This window comes from Kogia breviceps, chromosome 10 (genome assembly GCF_026419965.1).
Source record: "Kogia breviceps isolate mKogBre1 chromosome 10, mKogBre1 haplotype 1, whole genome shotgun sequence".
Classification (NCBI taxonomy): domain Eukaryota; kingdom Metazoa; phylum Chordata; class Mammalia; order Artiodactyla; family Physeteridae; genus Kogia; species Kogia breviceps.
In genome coordinates, this window is record NC_081319.1 from 48,560,609 (window position 1) to 48,576,070 (window position 15,462).

The window sequence follows — 15,462 nt, forward strand, 5'->3', positions numbered from 1 at the left end:
AGAGGCAGCACCAGCGAGGCTGGGAGGGCCGTACCTGGCGGTGAAGGAAACCTGGAGGGGGACGGAGGTGGGGGGTGCGTTGACCGGTCGTGCCTCCAGCAGCCCACTGCTTGGGGAGACCCTGAAGGCAACAGGGTCTTTGTCTGGCTCCTGCTGGCCTGCATGAGGGGAAGGGGACACGCAGGAGTGCAGCCAGCGCCATGCTCAGCCCCCTGCCCGCATCTCGGGGGTGCGCCTCTGCTCCTGCCCACCTCTGCAGGAATTCTCAGGTGGAGCCAGCCTGCAGGGACAGGGCACACAGCCCCTTCCTGGGGGTCTCGGCCCAGCCGCACGGGGGAGCCCGGAGGAGGGCATGGCACACCTGTCAACACGGCCCAGTAGCTCCGGGAGCCGCTCAGGTTCATCAGGTAGACCTCCCGGACACGGCCCTGGTTCACGAAGCAGGTCCCGAAGTCCACCCAGCTGGTGGAGAGCTGCAGCTCGGGCATGGCCACGACGGCCCGCAGGGGCACCACCTTGAGGGGGGACAGAGCCTTTAATTTGGTGGGGACGAGGTGACCTTACCCACTCCCACTGGGCTCTGAGCCAGGGACACGAGTACTGCAGCTTCTGAGGGACGTACAGGCAGCACCACAGCTGGTGGAAGGGGGCCAGCGCTGTCATCTAAAGCCGGGGGATGCTGGTGGGATTCTGGGCAGGAAAAGGGCCAGGAAAGCGCCATCTGCTCCCCTCTGACTCCCCTGCCCTGGAACCAGCTCTGTGGTTTCTGCTCCCTGGTTGGGCCGCCCTACTGCCTTCCTCTCCCCTCTCACCTAGCCGTCTGCTCCTCTTGGGCTCTGGGCCATCTCACCTTTTCCCTTGGCCTCTCCAACTCAGAAGCTCACGGGGCTGTGGTGTGGAGCTCAGTCCACAGAACAAGAACGAGGCCCGTGGTATTCTCAGCTGGTGCTCGGAGTCCCACACGAGCCCAAGAGGCGTCCCTCAGCTGCTCACCGTCCCCACCCATCAGGCCACTCCCTTGGCCTGGTTTCCCTTAAACAGCGCGCAGGCTTCGCATGCCAGCCACCTCCTCCTCCAGGAAGCCTTCCCTGATTTTGCACCCTACAGCACCCCACCTCGCTCTGAGCTCCTAAGACAGGTAAGGATGGATGACCCTCATCTCTCCACGTGCCAGGCCTCTTCCAGAGAAGACTACTGGGGTTTGTCCTCCTCTGACTCCACCTGAACACGTGAGGCAGGCCTGGGACTCACCTGAGTGGTCTGGTTGCTGTACTGCAGAAGCAGATTCTGAGTGAAGACCATCTGTTTCTCTCCACTCGCGCTCTGCTGAATGTCCACTCCAGGCAACACCTGGTCAGTCGGGAGCTTCTGATAGGAGAGCAGCTCCGGGGAGAGGGAAAAGGACACGTTCACCTGAGCAGATGTGGACAAGCCGTCACCTCAGACTGCTGGAGGCGGGCGGCAGCCTCCCCGCCCAGAGCTCCGTCCTTCCCTCCCGCGGACCCTGCCTGGTGCGTTCACTCCTCACACTGTGCCCTGCTCCCTGCCCAGCACCTGTCGGTACTGGGGACAGGGCTGAGCGGCCCTCGGGAGCCGAGAGGCCAGAGGAGTGGGGAGTGGGCGGCTCCACTCGTGTGACCAGGGCTGCGGGCAGGCCCGTAGGCCCAAGTCAGGCCTGTGTCTCTGTCCTGAGGGCAGTGAGGAGCCCCTACCGGGTTTTAAGCAGGGGACGTGCAGTCAGCTTTGCCTTCCTCAGGGGTCACCCTGGAGGCTGTGGGGAGGTGGCTGCGGGAGCATGAGTGGGTATCTGGGGGCCAGGGTGTAACTTGGGCCCAACAAGATGGGGCTTGGACACGTGGCTCCCAAACCCAGGTCTGTGGACCCAGCTCCACAGATTCATCCAAGGCACCTGTTAGGAAAACGGGTTCCTGGGCCTCAGCCCAGATCTTCTCATCTCTGGCAGTGGGACCTGGGGAACTGTGTTTCTGGTGCGCCTTATGTTTATGGAAAGATGGTGATGAAACCCTGCGTGAGGGCACACGAGAAGGGGGGGTCTGTGCCGCGTGGAGGTGCTCACAGGACCAAGACGCTGGCGGAGGGGACGAAGAGCGCGGTCTGGTGTGTCTGGGACTCGCGAGTGTCCACACGGATAGGTCTGGGCGTGCCTGCGCGTGGAGGGCCCCTGTGCGGAGGGGTTTGCTGGACGTGGTGCGTGTGATGGGGGTCCGCCCCTGAGCGCAGGGCGGGGCCAAGCGTGTGGTTCGTGTGTGGACACCCTGTCTGTGTCTACGTGCAGACCTGAGGGCGCTGCGTGCGCGAACGTGAGAGAGAGGTGAGCCCCAGCCCGGGCGATGTGCCCGCTGTAGGCAGGGACCACAGAAGTTCCCACTGACCAGCATGTTCTCCTGTGGGTAGAGTGCCAGCTGCTTGCTGGCTGCTGCTGTCCCCTCCTTGCACTCCTGCTTCCAGCTGGGGCCGGGAGCCCTGTGGCTGCGGCTCACCCCATCTTGAGAAACAGAGAAGGGCCTGGAGACCAGGAGCCGGAAGTAGTGTGGGATTTCCGTGGTGTTGGTCAGCTTCAGGTGGTGGGTGGTCACCAGCTCGCTCAGCACCTGGGCGGCCACAGAGGTCGGGGAGGGGACTCAGTTCTGCCTTCCGGAGCCCCTGACTCGGGTGGGGGCTGGCAGGCCCCGGGGGAGGGGACCCGGACTGTCAGGCCTGTGCCCCACAGGCGGCTGCGGGAGACGTCTGAGGACCAGGTAGCTTGGGAGGGCCAGGGGTGCAGCACACTCACCCCAGCACAGCGCTGCTCGGGGATGAGGTCACTGGCCTGGAGCCAGAACACCACGCTGCCGCCGGAGTCCAGCTCCACGCTCAGCCTGCCAGCGACAGGCATGGCTGGGCTTCCGGGGCCCAGCTGACCCTGGCCGGCCTTTTCCTGGGCTCACCCGCCAGCTTCTCCCTCCCGTCCCCATCCTCTTGTTCCCAGGACCCTGTCGGGTCTCCAGCAGTGCCGGGAAAGGCTGACCCCCACGGCGGGCGCAGGGAGGCCAGGCAGCCCAGCCAACTCACTGCGCGGGCCTCACATAGCCGTGCAGGTGCAGCCTCATGGGTCCCACAGCCGAGCCCTGCAGGCGGCGCCTCCTCCCTGGAAGCTCCCTCTCCACCTGCCGGAGCCCAAGCCCGATCACGGGGGGTCGCCCGAGCTGAGCAGGCAGCAGGCGAGCTGCCCCAGGCAGAGGCGGTGGTGGGGACCCTCCCCAGGCCAGGAGCGCTCACCTCGTCATCCAAGCTCATGGAGCCCAGGGCGGAGCCAGTACACTCCACCTTGTGCAGGACGTCGGGGCCCAGGACCACGGGTGTAAAGGAGATGCGGATGGTGCTGCTACCCCCTGCGGGGACCACCTGGCACACGCACACAGCAGCCTCAGTGCCGCCTGTGCCTCCTGGCCAGGGGGATACCACCGCCCCCCCCCCCCCCCCCGAGCTCCCAGCCCCGCCCCAACTCACCACCTGCTTGGGGCTGATGGAGAACAGCTGGTCACAGGGCACTCCCTCGCGCCCCTGCAGGGTGACCGAGATGATTTCCTGGGAGGCGCTGGCACGGGAGCTGCCCTCAGCCTGCGGTCCAGGAGTCGCTGAGGCTCATACCCGCTCGAGGCCCCCTGGCCACAGCCCAGCAGCCCTCCCGCCACCCCTGCTCACAGACTGGGCAGCTTCACGGCCGGACTTGGACACGTCAGAGGGACTTGGGGACCAGAAGGAGCTGCTGCTCTCAGGGGTCTCAGGGCACAGGAGGTCGTTCCCAGCTTGGTCCCGCAGCGGGAAGGGTGGTCCATAGGACACCAGCAGCTCCAGCAACCGGTCCTCCCTGTCCTCTGGAGTGTAGGTCTCCCAGTCCAGGCGGATGTCTGGGGCAGACGTGGGGGAGAGAGGCGAGGGATAAGGAAGGAGCAGACTCTTCCCTGGGACCCCCCCTCCCTGCAGCCCCCAAAGGCTGCCGGGTCTCCCACACTCAGGGTGGAGGGGGCCTGGCTTCCCAATGTCACTTCCAGGCAGTTCTTGTTTTAGGAGAGTCTACAGGCTTATGCCACGGCCTCCATCAGCGCTTGCCCTCTGGATCACAAGACCAGGTTTCATGTCCAGATGCAGAAATCAGGCTCCCTGTGCTCTCCTCACACACTCCTTCCTGCTGGCCTATTTGCCGACCCCTGGGCCCTTCACCCCCCCATGTCCCCTGCCTCCTCCCCTCCATCCTTTAGCGCCCACCAGCTTTCACTTCCTTCCCCAGCCAGGCGAGCCTCTGGGGGCTGCCACTGGCAACTGTCTCGCCATGATTCTCATCTCTCTTTACCCCCATCCTTGTACCCAAGGGGCAAAAACCTAACCCTGGGGGAACGGAACCGACCGTCTAGGCCCCAGCGAGCAAGTCCCCCGCATCCTAAACAACGTGCCACCCCCATAAATATGTCCCCATCCTAAACCGTGCCCCCACCCTGCCCATCACTGTTTCCTCCTCAGCCGTCCCTGCCTACCTGCACCACGACACTGTCTTCCCTGGTCTCCTCTGGCACTCAGTGGGTGGTCCCACCTCACCTCCCAGAAGAAAGTCCTGCCCGGAGCCCCCCATCTGTCTGCATCTACCCTATCCTTACACCCCTCTTCTCAGGGCCCAGATGTGCCCCATCTCCCCTCTCTCCTGGCTGCTTCCCCACAGCACTTAAAACAAGCTTCCCTCTGCCAGACCTTTCCAGTACCACCTCTCCACAGCACGCGTGGAGGACGAACAATCCATGAGCGCCTCCCCCCTCTCCCAGCTCACCTCGGATTCATGGCTCGCCCCTGGGGAATGAATGCCTGGTGAAAACATGCCCATGCAGGGTCCCCGAACTTGTAGTCCCTAAGGTTACTACCTGGTATCTGCCTCTTTCACGCACGGAATCACACTCACCAAGGCCGTCAATGGCCTCCATACCGTCACGTTCAGAGGACAATCTCACTTTCAGGTAAGGAGAAATGTGCATGTGATGATGAGCCCCAAGGAATCAATGGTAACCAGGAAAGTAGAAGAGAAATCCCAAATTGTACAAAGGGGAAACAGAAGTCACAAAAAGCAAAACAAAGAAAGTAGAAAAATAACAGTGAAATAAATCATAAAAGAAGAAGAAATACATAGATTAGGTTTTCTAAAAGCTCAGCTCTCGGCTGTTTACAAAGAAACACACATCAAAGTGTGTTTTCACCCTTTCACATCAAAGGGTGAAAACAGAGGGATGGGAAAAGACATACCAGGCAAATGCCAGTACACAACCAGGTGGAGCAATGTTGCTATTCAGCAGGGTGGGATTTAAGCACCGAAGGGGCCAAAGAGGAAGGTTACAGGGTGATAAGAGGCATCATTAGTTGTCAAGTGCATCTAACAATACAGAAGCTAAAAACATACCGCAAAACTACAAACGCCAGAAGAACTTGATATGAGTAGAGTGGTCCAATACACCCCAAATGCACAGATCCAGTGGACAAAAATAAGCAAGGTTACAGAGTGGCCATTCTCTTCCACCAACAGGATGTTCCCTTGAGTCCCCGAGGAGCTTAAAAACTAGTCCCCAGGCCCTGCCCCTAGAGACTGTGGTTCACTTGGTCTGGGGTGGCCCAGCCTCAAGGTACTTGAAATAATCCCCGGGAGGCTGGTTCTCAGCTGGCCCTGGCTCTTCCTGTGGCCCATACGCTCCCTCAGGCCCAGCTGAGTCGCTCTCCTCCAGGCCTCAGCCTGAAGGCCCTCGACAGAGACCCCCAGCACTCTGGCCGCCCCCACAGTCGCACTCAGTGCACTCTACGCTGGCAGCCCATGGTCACGTCCGTCCTGCCCATCAGGCACAGCCCCCGCTGTCCTGTTGCCTCTGTATCCCCAGCTCCTTGCACAGCACCTGGCAAACAGCTCAGGGGCTGCTGGCTGAAGGGAAGAGAAAAGGTGTCCCCTACAAGTGCCTGTCCCTATGCAAAGTGAACCCGACCAGGGGAGGGCATCTGTGGCCCATGGACACTGGGAGACCCCAGGTCCTACAGGCAAGGGCAAGTCCTGTCTTCTTGGGTGGAAGTGGCTCTGACAACCCAAGACTGGCTTGGCCACTCCTGACCTTGGCCCGTGGGGGCCTCCCTCTGTACCCCAGCCCGCTTGGCTCCAGGTCGCAGGCCATCAGCTTCCCTCACTCCAATCTTCCCTCCCAGCCTGGCCCACCACACAGCAGAGCCTGCAGCAAGAGCCCCGATTTCTCTTGCAAGCATCTCACCACAGGGGCTGGAATTACTCAGGCGAAGGATCCGGGTGACTGTGTCTCCTCCAGAGACCCGGGTGCCGAACCTGGAGACAGGAGACGAGGGTCAGTAGGGCCACAGCCAGCGCACACCCCGCAGGCCAGCTCTCCTGAGAGAGGAGGGCTGGGGCTCAGGCAGGCAGGAGGCCCCACAGCGGTCTGTCTTCAGCCCAGAGTCACCGAGCCCCAGGGCTGGAGGCCCTCGTCATGCGGTGCCCAGAGAACCGTGACCCAGGGCAGCTCACCAGTAAACCCCACCCACTCTGCAACTGCACTGACCAACCGCACAGACCCCAACGCAGTTGGAGTGAGGGGTCCCGAGTCCCGCCCTGACCTGGGACCACAGTGACTACTCGCTACTTCTGTCCCCGCAAAGCCCTCGGAGATGTGCAGATCACGTCTGTGCCCCCCGAGGCCTCTCTCCTCTGGGGTAGCCCCAGCTTGGGGCTTTCGAGCTGGGTGGCACCAAGTGGGCCTGGGCTGGCGGGACGGCAACGAGTTGGCGCGGGCAGCCCGGGGTGGAGGCCAGAGGGTTTCAAGGGTTAGAGCAGGAGGCAGGCGGGGGCGAGGCAGGGATACCTGACAATAGGCTCCTTCTGGATCTGGTCGGTGGTGTAGTGGGTGGTCCTGTGGGAGCTGATGGGGCAGCCCACCACCACCATATGCACCGGGATGACCGCTGGAGGCAGGTCTCCCACCTGCAAACACACACCAGCCACGTGTTGCTCTCGTCACCGGCTGCTACCGCAACCCCTGGCTCCCCATACCCTCCGTTCGAGGCCCTCCCTCCTCCAGCCAGCCCAGGGTCCCCAAAGCTTGGTCGCAACTGGGCGAGGACTCACTCCCCGCTGTCTGACGCTCACCCCAGACGCCCCCAAAGGCCTGGCCTCCCGGCCCCCGCTTCCCTGTCCTGCCCTCCCGTCTCTGCTCTCCCACCCAGCCCTGCAGGGCGACTGCACAGATCTCCCAGCCTGAGGGTCTTTGGCTTCTCATGGCCCCTTTGATTAAATTTCTTTATCTTTTAAATGGAAATAACTTTATTTTTTTTCTCTGCTAATAAAAGGTGATAAATGTCTTTTTAAAATTTAAAAAAGAATGTATTTCACCCATGATCCTACCCCACCCCCAGCATGACTCACTGTTAACATTTTAATGTACCACTGTCTAGACAGACTTGTGTGCATAAAACACAGATATATATGAGGAGCATTCTGGGAATGCTTTGTTTCGGTAATCTCTTTTCTCTTTACAACATATGATAATGTTACTAATGAAGGTTTACAGCATCATTTAACGGGCTGTCCGAATCCCACTGCATGGATGTAGCCTAATGTTTTCATCCTATCTTCTCCTGAGGACTTGAATGTTTACACTGTTTCATTTTTTCTCCCCCCTCTATTACAAACAACGCTGAGAAGAAAAGGAAGCCTGGGATGAATTTCTTTGTTCCCTGTTCTTGGGGCAACCTTAATTGTGTGTCCCCAGCGCCCTGCAGAAGTGCCTCTGAAGGGGTGCACACATGTCCCAGCCGGCCTCGCTGTGCACATGAGTACCTTTCCTCCCCGCACCTTCACTAACAACTTTTCAACCTTGCTAATCTCACAAAGACTAGTATTTCAGTGGTTTAACTCTCAATTCTTTAGTTACCAGTGCTGGTGACATGTTTCATGTTCACTGGCCATCTCTATTTGTCATTCTTGAATTGCCTATTCAAACCCTTTGCCTATTTGGGATGCTTTTGCCCCCCTTATTGTTAGTTAAGAAACGCTTTGTATGTTAAGGTGATCAACTCTTTATCATTGGGCACAGCACAATTTAAAGCAAATATCTACCATAACTAACCCATCCAATTTACTAAATAGTTCAAGAAAATCTTCTGTGCAATAACTCAGTAGCCTAGGATTTGGGACATGTCTACTTTGTTTACTTACTGTGCAGATGAGGCTGTCCCAGTACTCGCCCCACATGTTCGCACAGGCTGTGAGGTCAATGCCAAGCTGCTGGTGAGCCCCCAGCACGCCCTGGGAGAGGTGGGGAAAGAAGGCAGCTCCTTTCCCATGGGACAGCATGCTTTCCATAAACTCTGCAGGAGAACCAGGAATGGGGATTCAGGCCCCAGGGCAGGAAAGAGGTCCAAACCCTCAAGCATCAGCAAAGCACTGAACCAGACAAGCCAACCTACAGCCTCTCCTTGGTCTGGCTAAACAGAGCCTCCTCCTGGGAGCCTGGGGCCCGGGGTCCAGTTTCTTTCACCTGCCACAAGGGCCGGGCCTCAGCCCTCCCTTCTGAGCCACCACCCCTCCCAAATCAAAGCCAGGCCCTGTGTACGCCCTGGCAAGGGGATGGCCTCGTTTAAGAGAGGGGGCGCTGTCAGGTGGAGGGCCACGGCCATCTCAGGGACCTTGCTAGAAAAGATGCTGAGAAGTGGCCTCTGGTCAGGGTCCCCTCCTGCAGCAACTGGCCCACCTCCTTGGAAGGCCACGCGAAATGCCACTCTGGCCAGGCCTGGGCTCAGCGCCTGCCCTGGGACTCTCACCCAGCTGCTCTCGCTTGGCCAAGAGCTCCCGCATCCGAGCCATCTTCAGCAGGGCAGGAGGCATGTCAGGCCTTGACAAGACAGGACATGGAAATCACATCAAGCCATCCGGGCCCTTCCCCAGACCTGAGCCACCTCCCCTGGCAACCAGCATCCTCCCAGGTGCCCAGCAGAGGAAGGTGGCCCTGCCGCTCCTCCCAGGGGAGAGCTGGTCAGGCCTACTCTTCACCTCTGGCTGTGGTCTTTGCTCCCGCTGCACCCCTACCACCCAAAGCATCCCAGCTGCAGGCCGCCTGCCAGCCCCAGGGATTGCCTCCCAACAAACTCAGGAGGGCTCCAGGGCAGGGACCCCGATCCCCAGGCTCTGCACCTTGATGACCCTTGGATGCAAACCCAGCCCAGACTCCCCAACCCTTGTCCAGCCTTCTGCAACAGGCTGTTTCCACTCTTTCCTGCCAACACCTGTCCCGCATTGAACACACACTAACTTTCTGCAATGGGCAAGTTAATGGCTCAGGAGCTGTTCCTGGTGCCCTGCAACACCAGCAGTCGGTGGTTTTGAAGCTCCCACCACCATTTCCCCACTCCCACCCCCGCCTTAGGAGCTTTGGTGGCGAGGCGTCTGCAGCGGGGTGCTGGTAAACTCAGCCAGCCTCTCGGTGTAAATACTTTCACTGCAGTTGATTCCAAGCTACAGCTTTGCAGAATGCCTCGCGGTATCTCTGTGCACACTTCCCTCCACCTACAATAACTTCTCCCTCGTCTGTGGGCCCCAGTACCACCTGGCCTGTCTGGAGCCCTCCACCTCAGCAGGCCACATCCTCCCCAGAAGCAGCCTCTGAAAGAAATCAGACTTACAGGCTGGGTTTTTGGCGCAGGCTATCTGCAGGGCTCCCAAAGTACTCAAACTTGAGGGTAAAATGGGTCTGTATCGGGGAACAGTTGGTCAGGATGAGCTGGCGATCCACGCGGGTCCGCAGTGGCACTGCTGAGCCGAAGTCCAGGTGGAGCCTCTCTGGGTGGCCTGGCCACAGCTCTGTGCTGGCAACACTGCCCCGAGCCCGTGAGCACCTGGTTACACGCCACCCTCGGCCCTGCCCAGCGAGCCACCTGGGGTGGGGGCGCCAGAGCTGCCCGGAAACCAGGCTGCATCCTCCAAGCCCTCGTTAGTTAAGCTGCCACCCCACAGAGACTCCCGCCTCGCTCACCCGTGATGCCAAGAGAGGCCTCGAACCCCCCAGGCTCTCCCTGGCCGGGGCAGACCGGCCTGTCTCCCAGTTGCTGGGCCTCGTGTGGGAAAGCCTAAGGTACCCACAGCCCCGTCCCCTGCCATCTCCTCCCCGCCTGAACACCACGCCTCTGGCGTGTGGGGAAAGACCACAGAGAAGGCGGTGATGGGGTAGGCAGGGCTGTTCCCAGAGTGTCTGTGAGGGGCCTTTTCCTGGCCGCGGGAATCACAGGGAGGAGGCTGGTACCACCTCAAGGCCGGTCCTTTGAATGGCTGCCTCAGCCCCCAGGCTCCGGGCCTGCCCTGGGCTCACCTGCTGTCGCTGTCCTCTGCAGAGATGGCGATGGCCACCTGCAGTCCGCGGGGTTTCCCGGAAATGCCCAGAACCAGTGGCTCCTTCATGCCCGACACGTTACAAGGGAGGGCCAGGCCCATCAACTCGTCCTATAAGGAAGCCCACCGGGAGTGCATCAGTCAGGTAAAGCCCAGGGCTTGGCCTCAGCAGACGGGCCTCAGATGGGCTCCCGCAGCACAGGAGGCTGCTTGGGGGGGCACTCAACCCAAAGGTCTTGTCTAGGCTCATCTCTGTGAAAGGGCTCCCAGACCCTCCAGTGGGCCACTATGCCCAGACCCGGCCTGTCAGCACCCCCCTGCCCCCCCCCCCCCCGGAGGCCTGGCCCCTTCCTCAGGGCTCCTGGCTGTGAGTCGGCCCCAAATACCTGGGCAGCCCCACCACGTGAAGGAGACCCCTCCAAGCGGACCTCTGGAGAAGCCGCACATTTATCCTGATGAAGCTGCTACCATAGAAATCAAGCCCTTCCTGCGTGAGGTCTGCTCTGTGCCAGGCCTGGGCCCGGCCGTCACCCTTGAGCTCAGGCTCGGCTGTGTAAGAAAGCCCACTGTCCACGTGTTCGCCAGAGAGGACTGGGACCTGGGGCTGCTAGTCCCTGCGAGGAAGAAGTTTCTTTCCCCACAAGAACCACAAACGGAGAGCCGGCAACCACCCAAGTACTGAGCGCATTCGGCCTGATGGCCTTCCCGTGGGCTGCGCCTGGAGAAGCTGCGTCCTTCTCGGGAGGAACCTGGGTGCCGCTCAGACTCCCCTGCAGCACCCAGCACAGGGCCCGCCGTGGGCAGCAGCTCTGCTCAGCATCTCCGGGCAGCTGGAAAGCTGGGCCCACCTGTTCCAAAGAGAATGGCCTGGCGAGGGCTAACGGTTGTGCCCAAGGCTGTCAGGGCACATCCAGGCCCTGTGTCCCTAGACAGCAGGCCCAGTGGGAGTGGGGACCCCAGACCCAAATGCAAGAAGTCTCTCTTCCCCACTGACACAGCCCAGGAGAGGGGTCTGGGGTGGACCTCCTGGCCGGCACAGATGCAGGCAGCCGGGGGAGACTCCTGGGCACGCGGGCCCGAGCCCTCACTCGCCTGGGTGTGAGCAGTCAACTCTAGGCTGAACTGGCACTCCTCACCAGGGCCCAGCGTGCCACGTCGGGGGGAGACGTTTGCTGTGCAGAAGCTTGCTTGGAGCCCCAGGAGCTGGCAGACACACGGGTGGGTCACGTGCTGGGCTTCCAGGATGGACCCGGGGTCCAGACAGAGGGCTCAGCACCACCGCATACTCTGGGGAGGCTGGCAGACTGGGGGCCCCCAGCGAGACCAGCAGGGTGGGGGGTACTCCTGAGTGGGGATAAACCACAGGTCCCTCTCCTCTCCTCTCCCACCACAGATGGACCTCATCCCCGTCAGGGGTTCTCTGGACTAAATAAACCACCCTGGGAGGCCCAGGGTGATGAAGAACAGGGACAGCTGGCTCTGACGCACAGGAACGTGGCACGTAGGGCTGGCGGCAGAGTCAGCCCCAGGGGCAGTAATCTGTTCTGGGAGGTGTCTGGGGGACAGTGTCCCCCTCCACACAAGCCTCTGGGGCTGAGGGTTGCAGGCCTAGGGCCCGACAGCGTGGGCTCACCCACCTTGCCCCAGTGGAACTGGGTGGGCAGGAGCGTGCCATTGATTAGTGTGACAGGTGTCTTGGTGGGCACGCCCATGTAGAGGTTGGTGACCTCCACCTGGCTGCTCCGCAGGTACACGTAGGGCTCCTGCACCTCGGCATACACGGGCAGGTGGCTGGAACACAAGGAAATAGAAGGCATACTCAACAGAAAGGAAGAATTAAAACTCCTCCCTATCTGCAGATGACATGATGGTCTACATAGAAAATCCCAAGGAATCTATTTTTTTTAAAAATCTTAGAACTAATGAGTGAGTCAGCAAAGTGACAGGGTAAAAATCAACACATAAAAATCAATCACTTTTTTTGTGTGTGTGTGGTACGCGGGCCTCTCACTGTTGCGGCCTCTCCCGTTGTGGAGCACAGGCTCTGGACGCGCAGGCTCAGCGGCCATGGCTCATGGGCCCAGCTGCTCCGCGGCATGTGGGATCTTCCCGGACCGGGGCACGAACCCGTGTTCCCTGCATCGGCAGGCGGACTCTCAACCACTGCGCCACCGGGGAAGCCCCACTTTTTTTTTTTTTTTTTTTTTGGCTGTGCCAGGTGGCTTGTGGGATTTTTAGTTCCCTGACCAGGGATCAAACACGGGCCCTCGGCAGTAAAGCACGGAATCCTAACCACTGGACCACCAGGGAACTCCAAAATCAATCACATTTTTACAGGCTAACAAAGAACGTGTAGAAACAGAAGTTAAAAATATAATACCATTTATAATTGCTCAAAAAATTGAAATACTTTGGTAAATATCTAATAAAACACGTATAGAATTTGTGTGCTGAAAACTTCAAAAACACCAATGAAAGAAATCGAAGATGACTGTAAATAGAGAGGCATAAATCATGTTCATGGATTAAAAGACTCAACACAGATGTCAACTCTCCCCAAACTGATCTATTAAGTTTAACACAATTCTTATCAAACTCCTAGCCAGGATTCTTGTAGATATAGACAAGCTTATTATAACATTTATATAGAAGGATAAAGGACACAGACTAAAACAATTTTTAAAAAGAATAAAGTGGGAAATTACTGGATATTAAGACTTACTATACAGCTACAGTAATCAAGATAGTGTGTTATTGGTGGAGGGATGTATACAACAGATCAATGGAACAATGTAGAAAACCTAGAGACAGACCCACACAAATATGTCTGAGGGTATTCTTTTTCTTATATAAGGAATGGAGATAACATGCATTTTGCTTTTAACTTTTTATTTTGAAATAACCGTAGATTCACATGCAGCTGTAACAACAACAACAAAAAAATACAAAGGGATCCAGTACACTCTTCACCCAATAGTAACATTCCCAGTAGTAACATCTTGCCTAACTATAGCACAATGTCACAAGCAGGAGACCAAGAGGGATACAATCCAGCAATCTTATTCAGACCCCATCAGGTTTACATGGACTCGTTTGTGTGTATTTACTTCTACGCAATTTTATCACATGTAGATCACCACCACAGTCAAGACACAGAATAGTTCCATTACAAGGATGTCTCATGCCATCTTATTTTTTTTTAACCTCCTCCCAGCCCCCATTTTTTCTTTTTTTTTTGGCCATAAATTTCTGAGTGCTGTTCACTTTGTTCAATAATTAAGGATTTTTCCAAAAAAACCTTTACCATCTTGGCCAGCTTGACAATCTTCAAGAATATCAAGGAAGAAAAGACTTGTCCCCATAAAGAGCTGTAAAATGTATTTGAAAATGAGGTTTAATTGCAGTTATCATGCTATCTTTTTATAGCCACAGAACGAGACTGAGATAGGTCATAGATTCAAAAGCCAAACAAAAGATAGAGATTGGCAAAATGCATTAAAAAAATGATCCCACTGTATACTGTCTACAAGAGACACCTTAGATTCAAAGACACAAATACGCTGAAAGTAAAAGGATGGAAAAATATACTGCAAACAGTACCCAAAAGAGAGCTATAGTAGCTATTTTAATGTGAGATGAAATAGACTTTAGGACAAAAATTGTTCCTAGAGACAAAGAAGGGTATTTTATAATTATAAAAAGGTCAATCCATCAGGAAGACTATTACAATTATAAATACACATGTCAAACAACAGTGTTCCAAAATGCATGAAGCAAAAAATGACAGGATTGAAGGGAGAAACTGACAATTCAAAACTAATGATTAGAGATTTCAATACCTCATTTTAAATAGTGGACAGAACAACTAAGCAGAAGATGAACAGGAAATAGGAGACTTAACACTATAAACCAACCAGGCCTCTATACAACACTCTATCCAACAACTGCAAAATGTTTCTTATGTGTACATGGAATATTCTCTAGAACAGACCATAAGATAGCTTATACAACAAGCCTCAGATTTAAAAGGCTGAAATTATACAAAGTATGTTCTCCAACAACAAGAGAATCAAATTAAAAATCAACAACAGAAAATTGGGAAACAAAAATATGTGTAAATTAAACAACACACTCCTAAATAAATAGGTCAAATAAGAAATAAAATTTTTGGTTGAATATGCAAAAATTAGTGAAAAACACCACATTAATTTTAAAAAGGACAAAAATGGCATGATTATTTCAAAAGACACAGAAAAAACATTCAATGAAATCTAATGTTCTTTCATGAGAAAAACAATCAGCAAACTAGGAATAGAAGGGAAATTCCACAACCTGATAAAGGACATCTACAAAAAGCCTACAGCTAATATCATACTTAAAGGTGAAAGACAACGTTTTCCTTTTAAGATCAGGAACAAGGCAAGGACATCCACCCTTGCCACTTTCATTCAACACTGTACTGGAGTATTATTAGGTCCATTAGGCAGGAAAGGCATCCAGATTGGAAAGGAAGATGTAGGGACTTCCCTCGTGGCTCAGTGGTTAAGAATCCGCCTGCCAATGCAGGGGACATGGGTTCGAGCCCTGGTCTGGGAAGATGCCACATGCCGCAGAGCAACTAAGCCTGTGCGCCACAACTACTGAGCCTGTGCTCTAGAGCCCACGAGCCACAACTGCTGAGCCTGCACACCACAACTACTGAAGCCCATGCACCCTAGAGCCCGTGCTCCACAACAAGAGAAGCCACCGCAATGAGAAGCCCACGCACCACAACGAAGAGTAGCCCCTGCTCGCTGCAACTAGAGAAAGCCCACGTGCAGCAACGAAGACCTAACACAGCCAAAAATAAATAAATAAAAATTTAAAAGAAAAAAAAAGGAAAGGAAGATGTAAAATTATCTCTAAATTCAGACGACATAATCTTCTATTTAGAAAACCATTAGAAGTAACGTGTTCAGCAAGGTTGTAGGATACAAGGTCAATATACAAAAAACTATTTGTATTTCTACACACTAACAATGAATAATAATAAAATGTGATTAAGAAAAGTC

The 15,462-nt window shown here is 55.9% G+C and overlaps 1 protein-coding gene across 1 annotated transcript in view; it reads right to left on the reverse strand.

The window, feature by feature from the left end:
- The window catches only part of DLEC1 (DLEC1 cilia and flagella associated protein), a 113,744-nt gene that overhangs the window by 2,812 nt on the left and 95,470 nt on the right, over nucleotides 1-15,462 (reverse strand). Inside the window, exons 23-39 of the mRNA XM_059077244.2 lie at nucleotides 12,049-12,202; nucleotides 11,504-11,614; nucleotides 10,392-10,522; nucleotides 9,709-9,900; nucleotides 8,851-8,921; nucleotides 8,246-8,397; nucleotides 6,894-7,012; nucleotides 6,291-6,361; nucleotides 3,706-3,911; nucleotides 3,511-3,621; nucleotides 3,280-3,405; nucleotides 3,073-3,167; nucleotides 2,795-2,879; nucleotides 2,394-2,612; nucleotides 1,252-1,413; nucleotides 362-515; nucleotides 35-158 (exon numbers count right to left, since the gene is read on the reverse strand). Of these exons, the coding sequence (XP_058933227.1) occupies nucleotides 35-158; nucleotides 362-515; nucleotides 1,252-1,413; nucleotides 2,394-2,612; nucleotides 2,795-2,879; nucleotides 3,073-3,167; nucleotides 3,280-3,405; nucleotides 3,511-3,621; nucleotides 3,706-3,911; nucleotides 6,291-6,361; nucleotides 6,894-7,012; nucleotides 8,246-8,397; nucleotides 8,851-8,921; nucleotides 9,709-9,900; nucleotides 10,392-10,522; nucleotides 11,504-11,614; nucleotides 12,049-12,202 (2,283 nt within the window). The remainder of the gene's footprint in view (nucleotides 1-34; nucleotides 159-361; nucleotides 516-1,251; nucleotides 1,414-2,393; nucleotides 2,613-2,794; nucleotides 2,880-3,072; nucleotides 3,168-3,279; nucleotides 3,406-3,510; nucleotides 3,622-3,705; nucleotides 3,912-6,290; nucleotides 6,362-6,893; nucleotides 7,013-8,245; nucleotides 8,398-8,850; nucleotides 8,922-9,708; nucleotides 9,901-10,391; nucleotides 10,523-11,503; nucleotides 11,615-12,048; nucleotides 12,203-15,462) is intronic.